The sequence below is a fragment of the Pinus tabuliformis genome, chromosome 4_2 (assembly GCF_031772625.1).
Source record: "Pinus tabuliformis cultivar Carrire ecotype Pingquan chromosome 4_2, CPIR1, whole genome shotgun sequence".
In the NCBI taxonomy this organism is placed as follows: Eukaryota; Viridiplantae; Streptophyta; class Pinopsida; order Pinales; family Pinaceae; genus Pinus; species Pinus tabuliformis.
In genome coordinates this window covers 1,059,725,554-1,059,749,250 of record NC_142304.1, presented here as the reverse complement: position 1 = coordinate 1,059,749,250, position 23,697 = coordinate 1,059,725,554, and the positions used below count along the sequence as shown (strand labels likewise).

Here is a 23,697-nt window from a genome sequence, read left to right as displayed (position 1 = left end):
GGTTAATTTAGGATGGTCTGATCTCTTTTCAGTGTGACATTTTTGTTTATCACTTAGAAGATCATATCAACTTGTATCAACGAAGATGACAATTCCGAAACGAGAAGACATTCAAAACAAAAAAAGAGATCAGACATTTTCATCGGCAAGCTTTGAGGACAAAGCTTTTTGAAGGGGAAGGCAATGTTATGAATATAATTATGTAAAAGTAATAAATATAGATAACAAATAATAATCATAACAATATGTAATTAAATAACAATTAGTTAAACAAAGAGGCATGTCTCTACAAACATGAATGTTCGTGAAAGGGTACTTACCTGCCTATATATACAGGACCCTCACTCCCAATTGTGACATCATTCTTATTCATACATTTCAATATATATTCTTGTATCCTAAATGGAGATCTACATATTCCAAGTCTTCTGGAGTATTTAATCTCAAGAACGAACTTTGTTCATTCCAGAAATCCTCCTCTATCAACTGCGCACAGATTTCTCCTTAGTATGTCCTTCCCACACACAAGCTTCTGCATACAAAATCGTACTCTCTATTGCCTTGTCTCACCAACTCGTGCTCACAAAACAATTGACCAATTTTGTGCCTTCGTCCTCCTTATAAGCAATTCGCATTAGCTAAATCTGGCAAGTTTTATTTCTAGAAATTGCACTTGTGATTGTTGAGTTAACTAAGTCCAACTAATTCATGCAACTCATCTAGTTTCAATTTAGAACTTGAGACTCAATCACTTGTCTGTTCCCATTCTAACTCGCACTAGAAGACAACAAACTGAGCCTTCCACTCCTGCATATCAGTCAAACTGCTTCATGAACTGTCCTAAGTTATAGGAACTCGCCCTAACTTTTAGGAACTCGTGCATGCTAAGGAAAAAAAGTGGTTGTGGTCTCTTTGACTAAGGCACAAGTCAAAGGACCTTTCTCGCTACTATTTTCAACAGTTTCAGAACCGATAAAGAAGCATGGCAAATTAAACCGCCTAAAGCTTAAAGAAAGACCTGTTTCCTCGCTCTTTTATGAACAAAGCAGATTTCACATTCATAACACTTGCTATAATATATCAAAATAAAATGTTTCTCAAATGCTTTCAAAGATTTTATCAACAAAATATGGGTACAATTAAAATAAAAAGATTCTGGTACCTGAGGATGCAATGCAATGACAGCAAACACAAACGCTAGTATCAATGTCATGACAATGAAGAAAACATTCAGACTGCAGTCATGTCCTGAAGGGTTGAACCAGTAGAAGAGTAACCCAGAAAACGCAAATGTCACTAGATAGCAGACAATAGATACAACAAGCAATGCTACGTACCTGCAAGAGTATGTATCACCACAGTTAACATAAAAAGAACATAAATGATCAAGTGCAGCAATTTTTTAGTTTTTATTTTCAAATACATTGGATGGGGCAAGAAAGAGACATCAATCAAGTTCCACTGTAGATAAGAAGAAATCAAGAGTACAAACTTCTGGTCATCAAATAAATGAAAAAGAAGTACAAACCAGAACTGTTCATCCTTCGCAACCCATGCATCATTCCAATTATGTGTGAAATCTAGTAATAGAATCACTTGAACCAACAAAAATAGACCAGAACCAAACTTTGACAATGTCTCTGTCATTTGACCAAGTAACAGATGTTAGCTTTAAACATCGTCAGTATCGCATAAACATATTGAAAATATAGAAATAGTCCTAGTGTCTATTACCTGCTTAACAAAATTAACATTTGTTAATGCAGTATGCATAAATTATTCACACTAATGGAACTGAAATTCATTTGAACTGGTATTGGAACTTCACAAATAACAGTACTTACCATAAACACTGATGACAGGATTGGGAAGGAAAAACATCAAGACTACCAGCAAAGCCCAACAAATTATCTTCACAATCCATCCACCATGGTGCCAGCCATCTCGAATGTCTTTTTGAGTCTTAATTCCAATCATCATGACAGCAAATATAGTGAAAAACAGAAAGTTTCCCAGACTCACACGTAACACGGCGCTTGTCTGAAACCATTCTTTGGTAGGGGTGTGAGAAAAGTCATTGATCCCTGCAAAATTCAATAGAATGAATTCTATCTAGTATCAATTAATATTTTCTTCAATTAGCAGCAAGTCACAGCAGTTCATAGAATATTATTCTCATGGTTAGTTTTAACTTTTCTACAGAGATTAAAATCCCAGCCAACAGGCATGCTGAAAATCACATAAACCCAAGGATAAAGTATTATAATGAAGCAGACACCGTCACAGTGCTTATTGGGTGAATAGTTAACTGCAAAACAGATCCCACAGTGCCTGTTGGGTGAATAGTTAACTGCAAAACAGATCCCTTTATATTCCAATTCCAACTTAAAATACAAAGATGTCTTATAAACTGGAAAAGAATCCTATGTGGGCACAGGCCAAATTAATTTTAATTCCAGGAAGATTTTAGCAGGAACACAGACTTCTGAATAGCCTACCTAAAACAACTATTAACTGAGGCAAAACAGTCAGCCAGAGATTGACTGGCATTGCTAGCTGTGGTTATTGCTGGCTATAAAACAGTAGTTCTATCCCGCAAAGTGTGAACAACTTCCTCCAAAAGTTTCATTTAACAAGTGGGATGTAATAGTGTTACTACGTTGGTGAACAATCAAACACTGTGGGTGCTATTCTGAGCCTATGAACAAAAACAATTTCATTGACACAGCAAGTTACATGAAATTCAATTCAAAAGACAACAACTTTAAACTGTGAGGAAATATGTCAGGCCTCAGAACTGGGCTACCACTAACCTACTAAAAGCAATAGCTGTCTCTAGCCGCACTATGAAGAATGAACTTCCTTCAGCTTAGAACAGGGGTATCAATTCCACCAAAGTTGCTCAAGATTTGCACACAACCTTATCCCTTAGGGAACTCATGCCACAGAGGTGGGGAAGAACGCTGGCAGACCCAATGGGAGTGAAAACTGGTTAATGGTTTGGCACTCCAACCTCACCACTGAATACACTTATTTTAACGATTACTAGTATTTGCACTCTATAAAAATAGATGGCTTGCACCCTGTAAGAAAATGCAGACTTCCTAAGCCACAGGGAAAACCTGAATACCAAATAAGCAGAGTTACAACTGAGCCCCAAGCTTCGCCAGGTCAAAATCAAATTATGTAAAGATCTAATTAACTAAGATAATGTACTGGATTTGGTTGCATATAGCAGGAATAACGGCAATTGCAATCAGGTAGTATTAGGTTTAAGTTTAAAGGGACATGTATTATAGTTCAATCTGGAGGAAATAGTGCGGAATTGAAAATGCCCAGATGAAAATAAGCAGTGTCTATTATAATGTTTCATTCTTTGGGAGGAAATCTAGAGGAAAGGACCAGGAGGTGAAATTTTGGATCAGAGAGCATTCTTCCAAAACAAAACTTCTCAGAACATTGAAATATAAGAAGACTTGCATAAAGTCATGCAAATTAATTTTTTTGCCATTATCATTATAGTCAATTATAATCAGTGTTGCCAACATTGCTAATATTGTAAAACTCTGAATTTTTCCACAGGCCAGTATATTATTGGTTAATATCAATGTTGCTGAAATCAACATTGGGATAAAACAGGTAAGGGTCCAGAAAATGAAGAAAAAAAAAAATGGGAAAATATCGATAAAAATTGACAACCATCAGCAAAATTTAAAGAAATAAATAAATTCACTTTTTTTAAAAATTTAGCATCTAAAGCATCACAACATCAAATAGATGCATTGCCACATAAATATGAAAAGCAAATTAATATATAAAATGTTTGGTTCTACATCACAAATCAACAGTGAATCATGTCCTGAATCTTGAGTCTCGACTCAGCCTCAAAATATCAACAAAAAAAATATAATAAATTTATCTCATCATCATGAGTCATCTACAGTGAAATTAGATACATAAACTAGTGATTTCCTCTACCCCTTTTATCAGCATAGGTACTTGCTTTTCCTCTACAGGAAGAAGGCACTGGGGCTGGCGTTGGACTCTAACGTTCTCCTTTGCTCTCAAAACCCTCCTCACTATTTGCAAAATGAAAGAAAAAAGTAAAAAAAAATCACTTAAATCCAATTTTATCAAAACTAGACCATCCATTGAACCATTGCCACCCAAGAATGTGACATAGACTGGAACCAGAAAAAAAAATCAAAAAAAAATTGGTCAACCAATTAATACATAAAGATACAAACTGAAAAAAAAAAAAAGTATATATATATGTGTGTGTGTGTGTGTGTGTGCATCCATATGAATCCAGATTCCAAACCATTATACACAAACATGCAAAGTTTCTCGTATATATAGCAGGTTCATATAACCAAAATAGCATGAGTGCAATCCATCAATGAACCAAAAATATATCAACAAGAAGGCTCTAGATGGCCTCTAGAATCCAAAAAAAAATCATGCTACATCGAATACCTACATAATCAAAACCATTGTGTATATTGCGAACCTCATCATCAATATCACTCTCTAAGCATTAAAATAAGATAGAAAAAGCTTAACATGTCAAATCGAAATTTCGTTTGAGTTATGGGCACATTTTCACTTGGGTCATGATAGATTTCAACAATCAATGCCACGAACAAAGGTACATAGAGTGCTTGGTGCTCTTGATTAAACGCTAGATCAATACGCTCATACATGACAGACTCCGATGGAAACATTGCAATCACCTCAATCTTGAAATCTTGAAAACTGTTAAGTCCACTAGATTTTGAGTGGGATATAAAATTCTTTCTCCAAATGAAATCCAATGAGGTTGGAACCACTCTCAAACATCCTAAAACAATTAATGATAATGTTAAAAATTATAATAAAAGGATGAATGTCCTTTTATTTTAAGAATTTAACATTACCATTAATTACATAACATCAGTAGGGTCTTGTTACCGCTCAAACTAGCAAGGGTCCCAGGAGGGGATCCTATACAGTGACTACTAAGTCGAGGGCAACAATGGAGCGATAGCCCATTGTCACCTCAGCAAAGGCTCCCTACTCTTTACAGACTTTCACCGATGGGAGGAGTCCCAATATATGAGGAATCACAAGAATGTATGATCAATTATAGGATAGGGAGTGACTCCTTGGACCTATTCACAAGAGAGACTCAGTTATATGGCTTTCTTGCTCGGGAAGCAAGGTGATATACTCTCTAGGAAGCACTAAGAGGATTCTCGAGGCTAGGGTTTGGGAATATATCTTCCAAAGGTGATTTGTAGGCCTGGAAATCCCTATGGAGAATTGGTCTTTGTGTGATCCTTGTGAAATTGGTGTTAGTAGGTTGTGGGACCACACGAGACCAAGCAGACCCAAAATTAGGTCAAGGGTATGGAGTTGATCACCCAATGAGGGGCTTGACCTAATTAGGGAAGAGAAGCGGATCAAAGGACAAATTATCTTTGCGGTTTGAATTCAATGATCCCAATGAGGACACTAGCCAAGGGAAATGTAGGGCGAGAAATGGTCCTTGAGCTAGGGCTTGCTATATCTCGAGATCCCATTGTCGAATTTGCTTCAAATTTGGAGGGCCTCTAGAGCAAACCTCAGCACAGTTGTGGACCAACATTCGTAGTATTTGGATGGCTAGAACGTGAGATAAGTGATGCCCTAGATGACCTATGAAGGCTAGGCCTAGAAAGAAGAGGAGAGGTGAAAGAAATAAGCTTTAAATTGATCACCTATGGAGGATTAGTGCCTTGTCTTTTGGGAGAGATGGAGTCAAGGAGAATTTATTGTTTGGAAAGAGTTCACCCAATCAAGGAGGCCTTCAAACAACTTCGCATGGCATTAGGGCATGAGAGTAGCTGCTTCAAGGACTTTATACTTCGATTTGCAATAATTGATGACTTATCGAGATTCATTTACCATAAATTATCTCTAGGAACATTCACCCATTTGATACATGGCCCATGACATGATGCAACGCTGTAAAAGATGACAATTTCCACCAATTTGTGTAGAAAAGCAGTAAATTTCAGACTTATATATTGAAAATCCCAGCAACATCCATGTGACAAAAGTAGATAACAAGAATAAGCATTAAAGATCACTTACATGTAAAGAAAAGTATATCCAATCATCAAATTATGCCAATAATGAAGCTCTAAGATAAGAGAGAGAAATCCAAACATTAAAATTCATCCATATCATCCAAACTCGTCCTCCAAAAGGGATAGTGAAAATCTCACAAGAGCTAATAACCCAATCCAAGTGATGATGATGGAAATGAATCATCTCACTTCTATTTATACAATCCTCTAAGGGATTCAAATGGTCTAATTTGGACTAACAATGCCCCTAGAATAAAATAATGTGCATAATAACAATATTTTTGGTGACAAGCCCACCAAATAGCTCAATAACATAAGAATAAGCCTCGCAAGAGAGTCGAATGATCCATAAAGTGAGTTGTTGGGCCTTTGAGGAGGCCTAATGAAGTCCTGAGAGTGCCATGATGAGAGAATGGACCTCAAACATAGTGGACAAGGGGGTGGCCCCTTGTTTTCCAAGCAAGAACATGTGGTGCTCCCAAGTGGGTGTGGGTGCACAAGGTCATCCTCATGGGTCTCCAAGTGGATCGAAAATGTCTATAGGCCATATGTAAGGGCTAGGATGATGACATAAGCCCTCCCTCTACAGCGAGAGACATCCTCTGGAACCTGGAACATCTACCAAGTGTATGGTGCAAGTGTGGAGTCGATTGGGCATGGTGAACCAGGTGCATCATCCTCATCCAAAAGGTGGAACACGAGCAATCAATGAGTGTTGTTGGGGATCCATGAAGTACTCTCTGCTATGGTGGAGGCCCATGGCTCTCAACGCTCACCCTACAAGTGCCAATGTGGCCCTCTAGAGGGCTAGGACCCTGTATAGGGAGACCAAGCCCCAAATGGAGACCCACTTGCAATCCTGCATAAGATCCAATGTGTCCCCTTGCCCTCCAATACAACAAATCATTAGAATAATCAAGTAAAAGAGCTTACAAGTCATGGAACCAATGGGGCACTTCATGGTGGCATGCCCTTCCATAGTGGGCCATGCATGTACAAATGTCTCCAAGCTCAATAGGGGGTTAATCAAGGACCCTATTAGGTGGTTTCAACCTTTAAAGGGGGTGACATGTCCATGGTACATCCCTCAAGTAGTAGGTGGCAAATGATATAGTAATGGAACAAAGTGGGAATCGAGGGAATCATCCAGACCACATGTCATGGTGCAAGGGTAGCTATAATGAGGGAAGCCCACATCTAGGTATATGAGTGTAGGAGGGAGCAAATCGTAGTACATGAGTTACCCCAACCTTTGTTTTTCCACCCTTCTTCATATGCAATTTTCTTTTTATTGATTTTTCTTCATAACTGCTCGGGGCTCCAGGGGATGAAAGCATGATGTGTAATATATAGCAGTGGATGCCCCCTTAAGGTGAGGAGGTTCGTTGCCCACCATGGGTTGGGACAATCCTGGGTTCCTTAATGATGGAGGGGGCTCATCTAGGGCCCACAGGAACCAAGGTGATAGCCATGGATAAGGGGTAGAGTTCATGTTTGGTTTTTGCCCACGTGCTAAATTTGTGTGTCTCGACCATCTTTTGCATTTTGTGGTACATTTCCTATTGAGAGTGGCCAAATTATGCTTTTTCTTTTCTTTTTAGTTGCATCAACCTCTAGGGCATCATTCCAAGCCCGACCCAAGGTGTGGACAAAGGAAGGGGGAGGCTAACCCTGGACACATGTGGACCCGGATGGGGAAAGAGATGAATGGGGCTAAAATAAGTGGAAGGAGGGTGATATATGTGGTGTCGAGAAGAGGGACCACGCAACCAAAATCGGGATTTCCCATGTAGTGTCAATCTTAAATCTAATGGCCAATAAAGGAGATTCCACGAGACTAGGATACAAGGTTAACCACGAAATCGGGCAGTGGAAACAAGAGTATAGACCTAATCCACTCTTTCCGTCAAACCCCCCCATCAATCCATGCCCAAAAGTGCCCATGACAAGTAAGGAAAATTATTCAACTATACCAATGAAAAGCCATACCTTCGGGGTCGAGAGACCCACCTTCAAACATACAATCATAACAAGTGGGCGAGGGACCACATGGTTGGCTCAAGTGGCAGAGATATTGGCACATCGCGCTATCTGGTGGCTTCAAGGGGCTACTGATTGCCGGTTGAGGACCATCTAAGAGAAAAAAATTCTCCTATATACACTACCCATAGGTGGTAGGTAATATCTGGCTCCAACTGGGACATGAGCTCTCGAGAAAGTGCACGTAGCTACTCGAACGGGAGGTCATGAGAACACCAACAATCTCTTGGTACCGTAGACCTGTTACCTGCACATATCAAAGACCAAGCACACGGGGAAGCATGTTTTCGTGGTGTCTTATGATCACCCATGCTTAATATTAGGTTGTAAAAATCAACAAGAAAGTAAAATGCAAATTTAATCTAAATGCAACTAATCTATCATGAGAAATATCATATGATGTTAGTTCTAATGAGAAAATAAGTATGCAATGCACCCTACCCTAACATGCATATAGTGTAATTCCCATACTAAGTGTAATCATAAAGCCAATGCAACCAACATATCACCAAATCAATATACATATGCATGCCTATATGATTACTTGTGTAGAAACTCCCAATGTGAATGCAAACACAATCACATGGAAGATGAAGCGGGTGGGAGGTGGAAAAATATGATTTCCATGTGAGGTAAGAGGAAACCGTAGGAGAAGGAAAATAAGTTAATCCAGAAGAGCAGGGCTTTCCCTCTAGGTACACAATTGTGGAATGAAGGTGATTGTATTCACAACCCCGAGGGTATGAGGGGGAAGGAGGGATGCATCTAATGGATATTTGTTTCTTCCTCAAGATCATACCTAGGGAGGTGAAAGGGCCTATGGTCATTAGAGATCATACAAAATGGGGTGAGGGAATCACTAGTGGAAGACTCAAGATGATGAACGGGAGAAAAAGGCAAAGGGGAGGGTGAAGTCTCATATTCAATGGGTTTTTCCTCCTCAAAATAATAATTTAAAGGCTCAAGTGATTTGAATATAGAATCATGAGGATAGGTGGGAGCTTCATCGATTTCATCATTATCAGTATCAAAGATTGGGTCATTCCTAAAAGGAGAATTGATTAGTTCCAATTGCCCCTCTTCATGCAAGGGAAAATAATAATTCTCCTTTCCAAGGGTGTCAATGGATATGTCATCATAAGTAATGCCCAAGAGAGATGGAAGGCGAATCTCAACCTCATCCTCCTTGTCAGTATCCAAAATGGGAGCAAAATCAAATTGAGGACCAACAATTTCCAATTTCTCCTTTTCAATGCGGAAGTAATCTTCAATGTAATCTTCCAAGGGGCGAATGGGATCACCTTCCCCAATGCTCAAAAAAGGAGAATCATCGGGAGTAATATCCTTGAGAAAGGTAAGGTCAGCCTCAACTTCACTTTTCATAGCCTCATCTTCCCCAACACATGTGCCCACAAAACCATCCTTTTCATCATGTGGACCCAAGGAGGACTCATCTTTTTGCTCATTATTTAGGTTCCCAAGGTCCTCTCCAACTTCTTCAGATTGATTCCAGTCTTCCATATATTCCTCACTTTGCTGATGATCCTTCATACTTGAACTTTCTTTAATGTCACCTTGATCATCCAATTGATTACCCTTTGTGGGGCTTTGCAACTAATTATAATATTTGTCATTGATTAGGTCAATCAGAATATTAAAAGCACAGGTTAGGCCAGCCAAGTCAAGGAGACGACTAGGATCCTTCTCAAAGGCACACCTCATTATGTAGAGTTTCTTTTGTGTTGACTTATGAAACCTGAGCATGAATTCCTTATCCATATCCTCGAATAAAGCTTGATAAAATTCAGCATATTTATCCACATCCTTTTGTAGTTCTTGAATGTCTTGGTCATTGAGTTTTGCAAATGTAGGACCAAGATTAATCTCTCTTTTACAATAGTCCATTTTTCATGATTTTGCATATTAGGATTAAAATGGAGTCGCTAGGGTGAATTAAAGTGCCTTGATAGATGCTTGCTTCACCCTAAAAGCATTAACTTTGAAGCTCAATGAAGAACTAGGGCTTCGTTCTTCCATTGGAGTTGCCAATAATGATATGTCAATATGTTGTATGGGGAAAAAACACACATCTCGTGTCCCCAGCAACGGTGCCAAAATATTACCGCTCAAACTAGCAGGGGTCCTAGAAGGGGATCCTATAGAGTGACTACTACGTTGAAGGCAACAAGGAGCAATAGCCCACTATCACCTCAGCTAAGGCTCCCTACTCTTTACGGACTTTTACCAATGGGAGGAGTGTCGACATATGAGGAATCACAAGAATGTATGATCAGTGATAGGATAGGGAGTGATTCCTAGGGCCTATTCACAAGAGAGACTCAATTATATGGCTTTCTTGCTCGGGAAACAAGGTGATATGCTCTCTAGGAAGGGCTAAGAGGATTCTCAAGGCTAAAGTTTGGGAACATATCTTCCAAAGGTGATTCCTAGGCCTGGAAATCCCTATGGAGAATTGGTCTTTGTGTGATCTTTGTGAAATTGGTGTTAGTAGGTTGTGGGACCACACGAGACCAAGCAGACCCAAAATTAGGTCAAGGGTATGGAGTTGATCACCCAATGAGGGGCTTGACCTAATTAGGGAAGAGAAGAGGATCAAAGGACAAATTATCTTTGAGGTTTGAATTCAATGATCCCAATGAGGACACTAGCAAAGGGAAACCTAGGGCGAGAAATAGTCCTTGAGCTAGGGCTTGTTATATCTAGAGATTCTACCATCAGATTTGCTTCAAATCTGGAGGGCCTCTAGAGAAAACCTCAGCACAGTTGTGGACCAAAAATCGTAGTGTTTGGATGGCTAGAACGTGAGATAAGTGATGCCCTAGATGACTTATGAAGGCTAGGCCTAGAAAGAAGAGGAGAGGTGAAAGAAATAAGATTTAAAGTGATCACCTATGGAGGATTAGTGCCTTGTCCTTTGGGAGAGATGGAGTCAAGGAGAATTTATGGTTTGGAAAGAGTTCATCCAATCAAGGAGGCCTTCAAATAGCTTCACATGGCATTAGGGCATGAGAGTCGCTGCTTCAAGGACTTTATACTTCGATTTGCAATAATTGATGACTTATCGAGATTCATTTAACATAAATTATCTCTAGGAACATTCACCCATTCATACATGGCCCATGACATGATGCAACGCTATAAAAGATGACAATTTCCACCAATTTGTGTAGAAAAGCAGTAAATTTCAGGCTTGTATATCGAAAATCCCAACAACATCCATGTGACAAAAGTAGATAACAAGAATAAGCATGAAAGATCACTTACATGTATAAAAGAGTATATCCAATCATCAAATTATGCCAATAATGAAGCTCCAAGATAAGAAAGAGAAATCCAAACATCAAAATTCATCCATATCATCCAAACTCGTCCTCCAAAAGGGATAACGAAAATCTCACAAGAGCTAATAACCCAATCCAAGTGATGATGATGAAAATGAATCATCTCACTTCTATTTATACAATCCTCTAAGGGATTTGAATGGTCTAATTTGGACTAATAATGCCCTAGAATAAAATAATGTGCATAATAACAAGACTTTTGGTGACAAGCCCACCAAATAGTTCAATAACATAAGAATAATCCTCTCAAGATGGTCAAATGATCAATAAAATGAGTCGTTGGGCCTTTGAGGAGGCCATGAAGTCCTGAGTGTGCCATGATGAGATAATGGACCTCAAACATAGTGGACAAGGGGGTGGCCCCTTGTTTTCCAAGCAAGAACCTGTGGTGCTCCCAAGTGGGCGTGGGGCACAAGGACATCCTCATGGGTCTCCAAGTGGATCGAAAATGCCTGTAAGCCATCTATAAGGGCTAAGATGATGACATAAGCCCTCCCTCTGCAGCGGGAGACATCCTCTAGACCCTGGAACATGTGCCAAGTGTATGGTGCAAGGGTGGAGCGGGTTGGGCATGGCAAATCAGGTGCATCATCCTCATCCAAAAGGTGGAACACGAGCAATCAATGAGTGTCGTTGGAGATCCATGAAGTACTCTCTGCTATGGTGGAGGACCATGGCTCTCAACGCTCACCCTACAAGTGTCAATGTGGCCCTTTAGAGGGCTAGGACCACGTATAGGGAGACCAAGCTTCAAATGGAGACCCCCCTACAATCACGCATAAGATCTAATGCGTCCCTTTGCCCTCCAATACAACAAATCATCAGAATAATCAAGTAAAAGAGCTTAGAAGTCATGGAACCAATGGGGCACTTCACGGTGGCATGCCCTTCCATAATGGGCCTTGGGGGTTAATCAAGGACCCTATTTGGTGGTTTCAACCTCTAAAGGGGGTGACATGTCCATGGTACATCCCTCAAGTGGTAGGCGGCAAATGATATAGTAATGGAACAAAATGGGGATCAGGGGAATCATCCAGACCACATGTCATGGTGCAAGAGTAGCTATATTAAGGGAAGCCCACACTTGGGTATATGAGTGTAGGAAGGAGAAAATCGTGGTACAGGAGTTACCCCAATTTTCCACCCGTCTTCATATGCCTTTTTCCTTTTATTGATTTTTCTTCATAACTACTCGGGACCCCAGGGGATTAGAGCATGATGTGTAATATATAGCAGTGGATGCCCCCTTATAGTGAGATTATTCATTGCCCACCAGGGGTTGGGACAATCATGGGTTCCTTAATGATGGAGGGGGCTCATCTAGGACCCATAGGAACCAGGGTGATGGCCATGGTTAAGGGGTAGAGCTCATGTTTGGCTTTTGCCCATGTGATAAATTTGTATGTCTCAACCATCTTTTACATTTTGTGGTACATTTCCTGTTGAGAGTGGCCAAATTATGCTTTCTCTTTTCTTTTTAGTTGCATCAACCTTCGAGGCATCATTCCAGGCCCGACCCAAGGTATGGACAAGGCGAGGGTGAGGCTAACCCTCCATGCAACCAAAATCGAGATTTCCCATGTAATGCCAACCCTAAAGCTAATGGTCGGTAAAGGAGATTCCACGAGACTAGGATACAAGATTAACCACGAAATCAAGCAGTGGAGACAAGAGTACAAACCTAACCCACTCTTTCTGCTGAACCCCCCCACCAATCCATGTCCAAAAGTGCCCATGAGAAGTAAGGAAAATTACTCAACTAAAACAATGAAAAGTCATATCTTCGGGGTCGAGAGGTCCACCTTCAAACATACAATCATAACAAGTGGGTGAGGGACCACATGGCTGGCTCAGGTGGCGGAGATAATGGCACATCGAGCTATCTGGTGGTTGCAAGGGGCTATTGGTTGTTGGCTGAGGACCATCTAGGAGAAAAAAATTCTCCTATATACACTACCCACAGGTGGTGGGTAACAGGTCCTATGGTTGAACATTAGGCTGCCCCACTCATAAATTATTTCCTTTTTAAATAAATTTGTGCTTCGTCCAGTTCAGTTCAGTCTAGTTTGGTTCTTATAACACTAGTTAAATCTCCCCCTTGTCCATGACCTGGCAATTTTTTCCATCAACTTGCAATATTTTCACACGGTTTAAGATAAAATCATGATTTTTCCACACTTGAAAAAATTGTGAATTTTTTTCGGCCAAAAAACTAGGCTATGCCAAAAAATTGAGATTTCCTAATCTTTTTCACGACAAAATTGTTATGTTTGCAGCTTAACATCGTGATATTTTCAGATGGTGATATTATCATGATAATATCGTAAATATTGTGATAATATTGCACGACGACCAAAATATCACCTATGTGCAAACTATGATGCTATAAGTCACTTTTTGGGGGCTTTTTGCTCATTTTGCAAACAAAAAGAAGAGTTCAGAGAGCAAAGGAGAAGGAGACTGGTTTCGCTTGAGCCAAGGATGAGGAGGGTACCATTTTCCTTTGCCATCCATGTTTTTTTGAGTGGGGATTGATTTCCCTCAATCGTGGACGCATTTGCAAGTATGGGCATGAATTTCCACCTTTTTTTAAGATTTTTATAGGGTTTCCTTTACCCATTAGTTTTCCCTCATCTTGCCAAGGAGAGAGTGCCTTTTGTCGTCCATCATCAATTTATTGTGGATTAGAGTGGGATTCCCACAACTGGTGGTGTATTTGCATGGATGTCCATCTCCCTTTTTTTGTTTTTCCAAACTTTTGAGAGCTTTTGTACACCTATGCAGTTTTCCCTATTTTTTTTAATTTTTATTGGATTATAGGAGATCTACCATTTATGTATCATTTAAATTTGTATTTTTTATGCAATTTTTTTGTATTTTTATTCTAAGAAAGTTGATTTAATTATTTTCATATTTTTTTGTGCCCTAGGTTTAATCATTACATTGAAGACTAAAAAAGTACCCTATGTGGGAATATGGTGAACCCAAAGGGGATTCAGTAAACAGAATTTGAATTGCAAGTTGTGTAGGACGATAATGATAGGGGGAATCTCCTGATTGTGTTAGTTTTTGTAGCATCGGATGTGTTCTAGTCACAAAACTTGGTGGAGAGGCTAGAATACATGAGAGGCTAGAAACAGTGTCAATTTTTATGTGTGTGCCATATTTTCTCAGTTTCGAGCGCTATTTTTCTTCCGCAGTATTTATTTTGAAAATCACAGTGTGAATTATTTGGTATTTGTCATAACAAACTGCAAATAAATTGTTAAATAAATTAACAATTAGAAGAATAATTTCCAGTTTTTGTGATAGAATGAAATTTTCACATGGTATCAGAGCATGAGTGATCAGTGGGGAAGCTCAAAAGCAGAGAAGGGAATTTCGATGCTCAAAGGCAGCAACAGGTCGAAATTATCAGAGGTTGCACAGTACCCAAATTGGCAGTGCGAATTACTGGGCAAGAGGTTCGATTTTCAGTTGCAGGGTTGCAGGGTTGCAGGAAATTCAATTTGCCCATAATAGTGATTCCAGTGGGCAGAGGGAGCAGCAGCAACTCAGATTTTCGCTGAGCATATTCCTTGGTTGGGCATAGAGGGTTTTGCAGCAGTTGCTAGAGCAGAATCCGTGCCGAGTGTAAGAGAAGAGCACACATAGTAGAGGGCAAATTTCTCTCAGGGGATCTCGAGTTTCAGAGATCTAATTTTTCCAATTGTAGATTGGCAATAGTTGTGAGCAAATATTCTCACTCCAAAAGGGAGTGCGAGTAGTAGATCCAGCAACAGAGCAACGGGAAAGAGGGAGATTTTCTGGTTTATTTTCTCCAATTTTGAGTTTCATAGATTTTGCAGCTTTACAGGGATGACCGTACGAGATTGCCAGAGGAGGCTATGCAAGTTAGCCAAAATGCAGATCTGGGCAGCAGTTTGACTTTCAGTTGCCGGAAATAAGTGCCAAAGGAAGTGTGAGTTGTCTAGTGCAAGTTGCAAAGAAAGGAAGGGTCCCAGCCAGGGACTAGGCTCGAAAGGAGATAATGTGGCACCAGATCCAGTAGGAGGAGGAGCATGAAACTCCAGCGTGCCGAATGGGCAGGGTCCAGCATAGTTGCAACAAGGAGATCATTCGCATCAGTTCCGGATTATTGCAGCGGGACCATCACCTTTGCTACAGGGGCCCACAATATCATTGTAGCAGGTTCAGTGTCAGCAAACGCAATCTGTCATTAGACAGTTACAAAGCTAGTTGCAGTCAGTACCCGGGAGACAGTTGTAGAACTAGTTGTAGTGACACAGGCAGTGCGAATTGCCCAGATGCAGTATGCAGGAGCAGTTCTAGCCAAAAGATTCCCAGTGCATAACTTTGTAGTCCAGTTTCCAATGTAGGAGGACAGTGCGAGTTGTCAGGAGGGAGGAGAGATATTTCCCATAGGGAGATCGAGACTCAGAGTGAGTCTAGTTTCAGAGGGGGCAGCCCTATGGAAGCTACTTCAGGATCTGGGGAGATCAGACTCATTATTGCAATAGTTGCCACAGCAGTGCAGATATAGCAGCAACACAATAGCAGTAGCAATATGAGTAGATCAGATTTTGCTATGTTCGCAGATATACCTTCAAGAGTGAGGTTGGGTGACTTGGCTTTGTAGACCCAGAGAGCTATAGAGATGGGCAAGGTCCTTGAGGAATCCACCTCAGGGATCATTACCTGGCTGCGAGGGCCCACAATATTCAGTAGCAGGATGGATCTGAGGTAGTTGATGCAGTCTGAACCCGAGTGACAATTGTAGACTAGTAGCAGTCAGATACTGAGTAGCACAATGCAAATTCAGTAGCAGCGCAGAATCTTCAGTGGACAGTGTAGTAGGTAGTAGCACAGTTGATTCAGTATTTCGGATGCTTCTCAGTTGCAGTTGTTGCAGTTGCAGCAACAACAAATGAGAGGGAGTAGCAGTGCAAATGCATAGTTCGCAACAGTATGGCAGTGTCAGCGGCAGCACAGATGCATCAACAGAATTGCACAATGGGTGGTGGGCAATCGCAGTGAGACATCAGCAGCCTGATAGGAGATGATACAGAGACAGAGTGTTGTAGCAAGGTGTGCAACACTAGAACACAGTCCTCGCTAAGAGGGAGTGTTAGTTTTTGTAGCATCGAATGTGTTCTAGTTACGAAACTTGGTGGAGAGGCTAAAATACATGCAATCTCCAGAACCCATAAATCGTTTCTAGAAATTCTACCTAGAGATGACTTAATTAGATTATTAACCAATTTTTAAATATTTCCTAAGTCTAAACTTAGGGAATATCGTTAATTAATCAAAATTAATTAAATCAAGGTGAGAATAGTCTAGAAACTCACATGGATAGACTTCAAGATGATCCTAACCCTTGATTAAGAGTTAATCTTAGTCGTGGGAGTCCCAACAGAGGATTATAAGAAAAAGTCGATGCGCACTTAGAGAATACACCAGAAGTTCGATTTCCTTAACAAATTGATTTCCAGAGAGCAGCAACAGTTGTCAGAGAGCTAAAGATCGAAGAAGTGAGTGAGGGGCAAGAACAATGAGGCTGAAGGAAGTTTTCCAGATCCAGGGAGTACAGTCGTAGAGGGGCCGAGATATCTGCAGGAGGCTGCACAGAGGCAGCGCAGAGCCTCAAGAAGGCAGTTCGATTTGTTGAAGAGGGCAGACGTTTTCAGTTCCAAAGGTCGGACAAAGGTTCCAGAGTGTCGAAGAGATGTTTTCCCAACCAGCAGCAGGCAGGACGGCTAGATTGGTAGTTGATAGACAACACCTGTGCTTGGCAACTCCAATGTGACGTACAGCCAGCGCAAGCCCAGTTGGACGGCTTGCTTTTCAAAGGCAGTCCTGTGCCGTAATTGCCCGGAGTGAGGGTAGTTTCCCTCTAGTATTTTTGTTAGTATTTTCTCTGCAGGATTGCCATATTTCGGCATCCAGATTATTGTACTCAGAATTTCTCACTGCTACATAATAATAAAACCCTTGGTTGTTGCACCGGTTTTCCCAAGTTGGGTTTTTCCAGGCACATTTGTCTAAAAATAATGGTGTCAATTTTTATGTGTTCTAAATTTTCTCAATTTCCAACGCTATTTTTCTTCAGCGTTATTTATTTGTGAAAATCACAGTGTGAATTATTTGGTATTTGTCGTAGAAAACTTCAAATAAATTGTTAAATAAATTAACAATTAGGAGAATAATTTCCAGCTGCTGTGATAGAATGAAATTTTCACAAATTGAAATACCACATTAAACAAATCCTGGGAAATGAAATAAAAATCTGCATATAAGCAAGAATGGATACTAGTTGTATTGCCAACAAAGCACTTGTAGATATGGATGTAGCTAGAGAGAATAGTGAAAAATTAGGTTGCAAGTGGAGGAATTACATGAACCAAGCGAGGGAAGAAGTGACAGCAGTTCTTTAGCATCAACTTCCACAATGGTCGACCCCTCATCAACCTCATTTTTTCTTTTGTTCCTAGAACCACACTTAATGCACAACCTTCTATCAACTCGATGCATAAAATAAAGGAGAATAAAGACGTTGACAAGCCAATGGGTAGGCGTTTTCTATGGATTGACATTCCTTTCAAGTTTCAATATTGTCGAGAACAATCCATTATACCAGCCTATGTTTGATGCTATTGTTATCGTTGGCCTAGGGTACAAGACCCCTTCCTATGATGAGTTGAGAGGACCTAATATTCAAAATGAAAAGGTTGATTACACTACTGGATTGGAGGAGTTTAAGGCATCATGAGAAGACGATAGATGCACTGTGATGTCAAATGGTTGGACTCATCAAAAGGGTAGGAGGCTTGTTAACAACTTGATTAATTATCCTAAGGGAACTATAGTAGCCATTATTCATTACCCCTACAGTTTGTATGCACAATTGTGCTACCAACATAAGAGACACAGTCAGTTGAAGCGTTGGACTGTAAATTCAAGAATTAAATGTAATCTTAAATAACTGGCTAAGGAGAGGACGATGGGGATCCATAAGTTTTGAGGGAAGAGCAAGCTCGCTTGTTTGAAAAGCCATGAAATTGCCTTGGAGTTATTACAAGAGTTGGTCCTGACCCAATCGGGCTACCATTGCCTAACAACAGTTATGAGACTAGATAGGGGCGTTGAAGGGTGCAAGACAACGCCCATCTCTTCTCGAAGATCAAGGAATGACTGGGCAAAGGTTGAATCTTCAAGAAAAGAAAGAAGCACTAAGGAGAGGAGGACACTAACATTGGAAAGAGAGAACAGAGAGACTATGTTTTTTTTAAAAGGAAGGGACGCAGAGGAAAGTATATTACGCACAACAGAGAAGTGTGTGAGGTTCGACTGGGGAAGCAAATTCTCCTTCTTGTTGGTTGGTTATTGTTCTAAAAAGTCCAAGACTGGTGCAAAGAGTGTGGAGCTATAGAGAATGACAAGAGAAAGCCAAGGCAAGAGTGGAGCTAATTGTTGAGCCCTGCACCATGTGAACCTTGCGTGTTAATCCATGTGTTTTGTGTTTGAGGCCACTAGACTATGTGTCTACGTCTCTGAGGTCCATGGGAGTCTTAGTGGATGACCAAATCACTATGGTGCTTGCTATATAGCCGATAAACCACCTAGATAAGGCAATCTAAGTCACTGTGGTGTTTGCTAGAGAGTTGTTAACCACCTAGGCAGTGAACTGCAGACCCTTGTGGTGTTTGCTATTTAAAGACAGCTAATAAACCACATGGATAGTGGATTCAATCTCCCAGACTAATGCAATACCCCATATGGACCCTGGGTGAAGCTCTATTAATGGACTCATCAAAGTGAGTTACTATGGTGCTCACTATCAAAGGATAGTTGATAAACCACCCAGACAGTGAACTACATCTTTGAGTGCCTAAACCATTAGTGTGAAGTCCCTTGAGCAAGCATTCCCTCAAACTATGGATCCTACTTGAGGGTGGTCAGTTGCAAGAAAGATTTCAATGTAGCTAGCATATGGTTGGGTGGAGAGTTAAAGTCCCTCCTTCAGTGGCCAACCATTTCAATTTATTCAGATAAAGAGTATAAAGAAATGCATATTAGATCACAGGCTATGCTAGCCTTGTTATGTTAATGATGGTTAATATGTCCTTGTATATTTATAAGTGATTGCCTAGAGATTGCTATTACGCTCACTACTAGCTATCTTGCTTGTTATGGTTTCAATGACTCGTGGCACCATGGAGTTGCTACTATATTCATGATTTATAGGCTATTTGTGTGCTTGGAGCTGAGTGTACACGTAAATGTGTTGGTAGGTGCTTACCTTGTGAAAGTTGTTGTAAGCTATGAATCTCTGCAAGTTTTCCTTATTGCTATTATTCGGATTGTAACTCCATTAATTCACTTAGACATTCATCATGTTAAGAAATGAATGATAAACTTCTTAAGAGTGGGTTGCAAACCTATGTGAGTAGGTTGCAGACTTGTGTGAGTTGTTGGAGGCTAAGGTTTAGCCTTAGATTGTGCTTTTCAGGACTTTGGCTTATGGTCTATAGCCTCTTGCCTTAGAATCTCTTCCTTTTCTTCCCTATTTTCTTGATGTGTCAGAAGAATCTGGGAATCCAGAAGTCTGAGGTTGGCAGGGGTGATCACTTTGGGAGACAGCCTGAATCTCTCTATGGCTGAATTTCCCCCGTTTGTTGCATAAGTACTCAAAAATCCGAAAGTCTGAGGGATCTGGCAAGAACCACACCCTTGTATAAGCTAGATCCACCCTTAACCGGATTTTGCAATATATCAAGGGTCACAGCATCCAGGTGTGGCAAAGGTTGTCCATCTCATGAGAGCCCGAATGTCCATAGGTCTAGATATTTCTCCTTTTGTTTATCGCATGGGGGGCATAGTGCATAAAGTTATAACGAAGCCCACACCGCATTGTCTGGTTATATTAGTTGAAGTCGATATCTAGAGGTCTGGGAATCTGGGGGTGACAAAGGGTTGCACATTGGTGCAAGCCTAGATTCGATTAGGGTCGAATACACTAGTGCCGCAATGGAATGCCAACATGGATTTGCCACAAGGGCCAGATCAAAGTAAACGTGGATGCCATTGTTGAAGAATATAACTAGGTTCGGTCTTCATAATTGTACTTAAGTCATAATGAAATATATTTATCAGAAGAAAGAAAGAAAAAAATTATTATTAATTAAATTGACTTGTTAAAGCATGGGTTTCATGCTTGGGTCAATTGTCATAGGTCAAGCCTCCATTGTAGGCTTTTAGGATTTTTATATAAGTCAAAGTCAAATTTATTTTGTCAAAAGACTCCTCCATCAAGTCACCTTGCAAGGTCGGCCTCCAAACAAATACTCTACAAGTCGGCTTCTCAAACAAACACAGGTCGGCTTATTTTACAGTGGGAGACAACTATAAATAGGAGGGTAAACTTCGCTAAGCAGAACAAAGACGTAGGTTCACAAATTTCAGAGAATAAGTTCAGAGCATCTAAGAGAGGGAGTTTGGTGATCACAGAGGAAGGCAAGCTGTCACAGAACCGAAGTGTAAAACCTTTTTCTGGGCTATCACCACAGGATCGAAGACTATACTACTACTGATTGAAGCATGAAAAGGCTGAAGCATGAATAGACTGTTACAAGACCGAAGTCTGGGTTGCCACCACAATATCTCTGTTATAAAGGACCGAGTTATAATGTTGCCACCACAGAAATGAAGAACCGAGTTATATCCATATTGCCACCATAGGATCAAAGGACTAAAGTATATCTTTGTTGATAAAGATTAATGAAGGACCGAATTAATGATGCCACTACAGAACTGAAGTGTAAGAGAAGCCGAGTTATGATGCCATTGCAGAACTAAAGTGTGACACAAATAAAGGATGATAGAAGCATAATAAGGAATGTCACAGGACCGAAACCAAAGGAAGTTGCCTCAGGATTGAAGCAAGGTAAGGATGCCACAGGACTCAAGTATGAGGAGGTTGCCACAAAATTGAAGCACGAGAAGACTATGTTTGCAAAGTGTTACTCACAAAACTCAAAACTGAAGGATAAACAAGGATGACTTGATGGAGGGAGTCTTTAGTCTAGGCTATGAAAGGTCTTGATTCTTTCAACTTTGTATTGAATCTACTAAAGAAAGGAAGAGTTCTTGACTAGGTTTTCCCCTATGTAGGGGTTTTGCCCTAGTTGCATGCCTACATCTTGTGTCGTCTTCTATTTATTGATTGGCATTAGTCTTGATGATAAGAATAAGATAAATGGAAAGAAGAAAACTAATAATGAAACATCACAAGATAATGTCATAATAAGATAAATCAATTAACTTGCCACCCTATTGGATTTCTCAACATGGTTTCAGAGCTATGAAGATCCCTTATTGGCAAAAAGGAAATGCAGTTACTCCCTGATCTATACATTGAAGGCAGCTAAAGAAAAACATTGACTTATGATTGTGGGCTAAATTGCACAAAACTACAAACCTTATGATCCAAATTCAAGGTACAGGAATCTAAAGGTATATTACAGGAATTCAAGAAGGCACAAAAAAGGTTCGAAGAAAGTACAAGGAATACAATCACTACTACAAGGTTCAACCACCTCAAAACCAATGGAGACATGATCACTGTGATAAAGGATAAGAATCTAAGAACATATCGAAGAAAGAAAGAAGTCATTAAATATCAAGAAAGCAATCTGCATCAGTGTGAGAAGAAATCCTTTGGAACCTATAGCAGCTTCTCCATAGAAGGATACAAAGATCATGATGAAAGCAGTAAAGAATTTGTTCCTCCTCAAGAAGTCCTGAAGTCCTCTTATCCAAATACAAGTAAGTACTAACAATGCTCCTTATGATAAACTGTCTTTAGAAAAAGGGAAACAAGCTTAAAGAACGATCAAAAGACTAAGGTATGTAAGGTTCGAGGTATGTATCACATAATTATTTTTTAGTTATTTTTAGAATTTGTAAAGTTCTCTTTAACAAAAATAGTACATATACTTTTGTTCCTAATCCATAATATCTAGGATATATGACAATTCATTATGGAAAATAAAATTTGAATAAGATTTAGATTTTGACTCAATAAGCATTAGTATTCAACATCTCCTAAAAATAACAGAAATCCTAGATGGTCATCATACTACTATGCTTGCAAATTTCAGTTGTACTTGTTAATAAACGTTGCAGGTATAAATCAAGTTGGTTCTTTGAACTCACAAAAGAACAAACTACGAAAGCATTCAAGGAGAGCACCTCAATGAAAGAAACCTTATAAGGTCTGTAAAAGGAACATCTCCAGCTATGTCTTAGACTATACACCTTATAAAATTCTCTTAACATATAAGGTACACTCATTATCTTTTGAAAGTTTACGTTACTAACATCGTTATGTCTGGGACCTATGAATCATAAAGATTCTTGATAAGGGTGATTAACCATTAGATAAATCTACCCTCTTTATACATTTAATCATTCTTGTGGAACCCTAAAAAGGTTCTCTGTAAATCCCTAACATAAGGGTAGGTCTATGCTAATGTGAAAACCCTCGTCTGCTTAGGGTTACTAATGAAATACTATTCTTTTTTATGATGTCATGTTTAGAGTTTTGGTATTATTATGGAAACCCTAATATTTTAGGGTTGATGATAATGTCCATGTGTTGATATCCTAGTGATCCAGGTGGATATTGGTGGCCACCCGCCAAGTCCACTTGGACCCCCACCATTGTTTCTTTCAACTTTTCAGTTTCCTTAATTGTAGCACAGTTTACTATTTTTTGCAGTTTTCCGGGTCCTGAACTTCTGAAGCCGTTTTGAGGCCCTAAACGACGTTTTTTGGGAAAACTGGGAGCAACATGCGTCCATGAACCGATGTTGCTCTTCCCAAAGTTGTATTTCTCGGATAGATCTCTCTAACGAGATATTGTGCACGTCAAACAGAGATCGTATGCCAAAGTTACGACCCCGGGAAATTGATGTACCAATTTACCCAAACGGGGCCCACAGTTTGGCGTTTCATCTTCTAGGGTTAAGTTTTTGGATGTTTAGGGTTTTCCATTGTTTTTCAACAATAAATAGGCCTTCCAGCCTCATTATAACACAATTCAGAGGCAAGTAGCCGCCACATCTCTTCTCAGAGATAAGCTACCATCGCCCTAGCTAGTTTATTTCCATTTCTGTTTGTAA

General features: G+C 39.9%; 1 protein-coding gene across 1 annotated transcript in view; it reads right to left on the bottom strand.

Annotated features, from left to right (window-relative positions):
- The window catches only part of LOC149173252 (uncharacterized), a 61,680-nt gene that overhangs the window by 21,577 nt on the left and 16,406 nt on the right, over positions 1-23,697 (bottom strand). The window contains exons 2-4 of the mRNA XM_089424549.1: positions 1,845-2,084; positions 1,529-1,640; positions 1,163-1,337 (exon numbers count right to left, since the gene is read on the bottom strand). Coding sequence (XP_089280675.1) covers positions 1,163-1,337; positions 1,529-1,640; positions 1,845-2,084 — 527 coding nt within the window. The remainder of the gene's footprint in view (positions 1-1,162; positions 1,338-1,528; positions 1,641-1,844; positions 2,085-23,697) is intronic.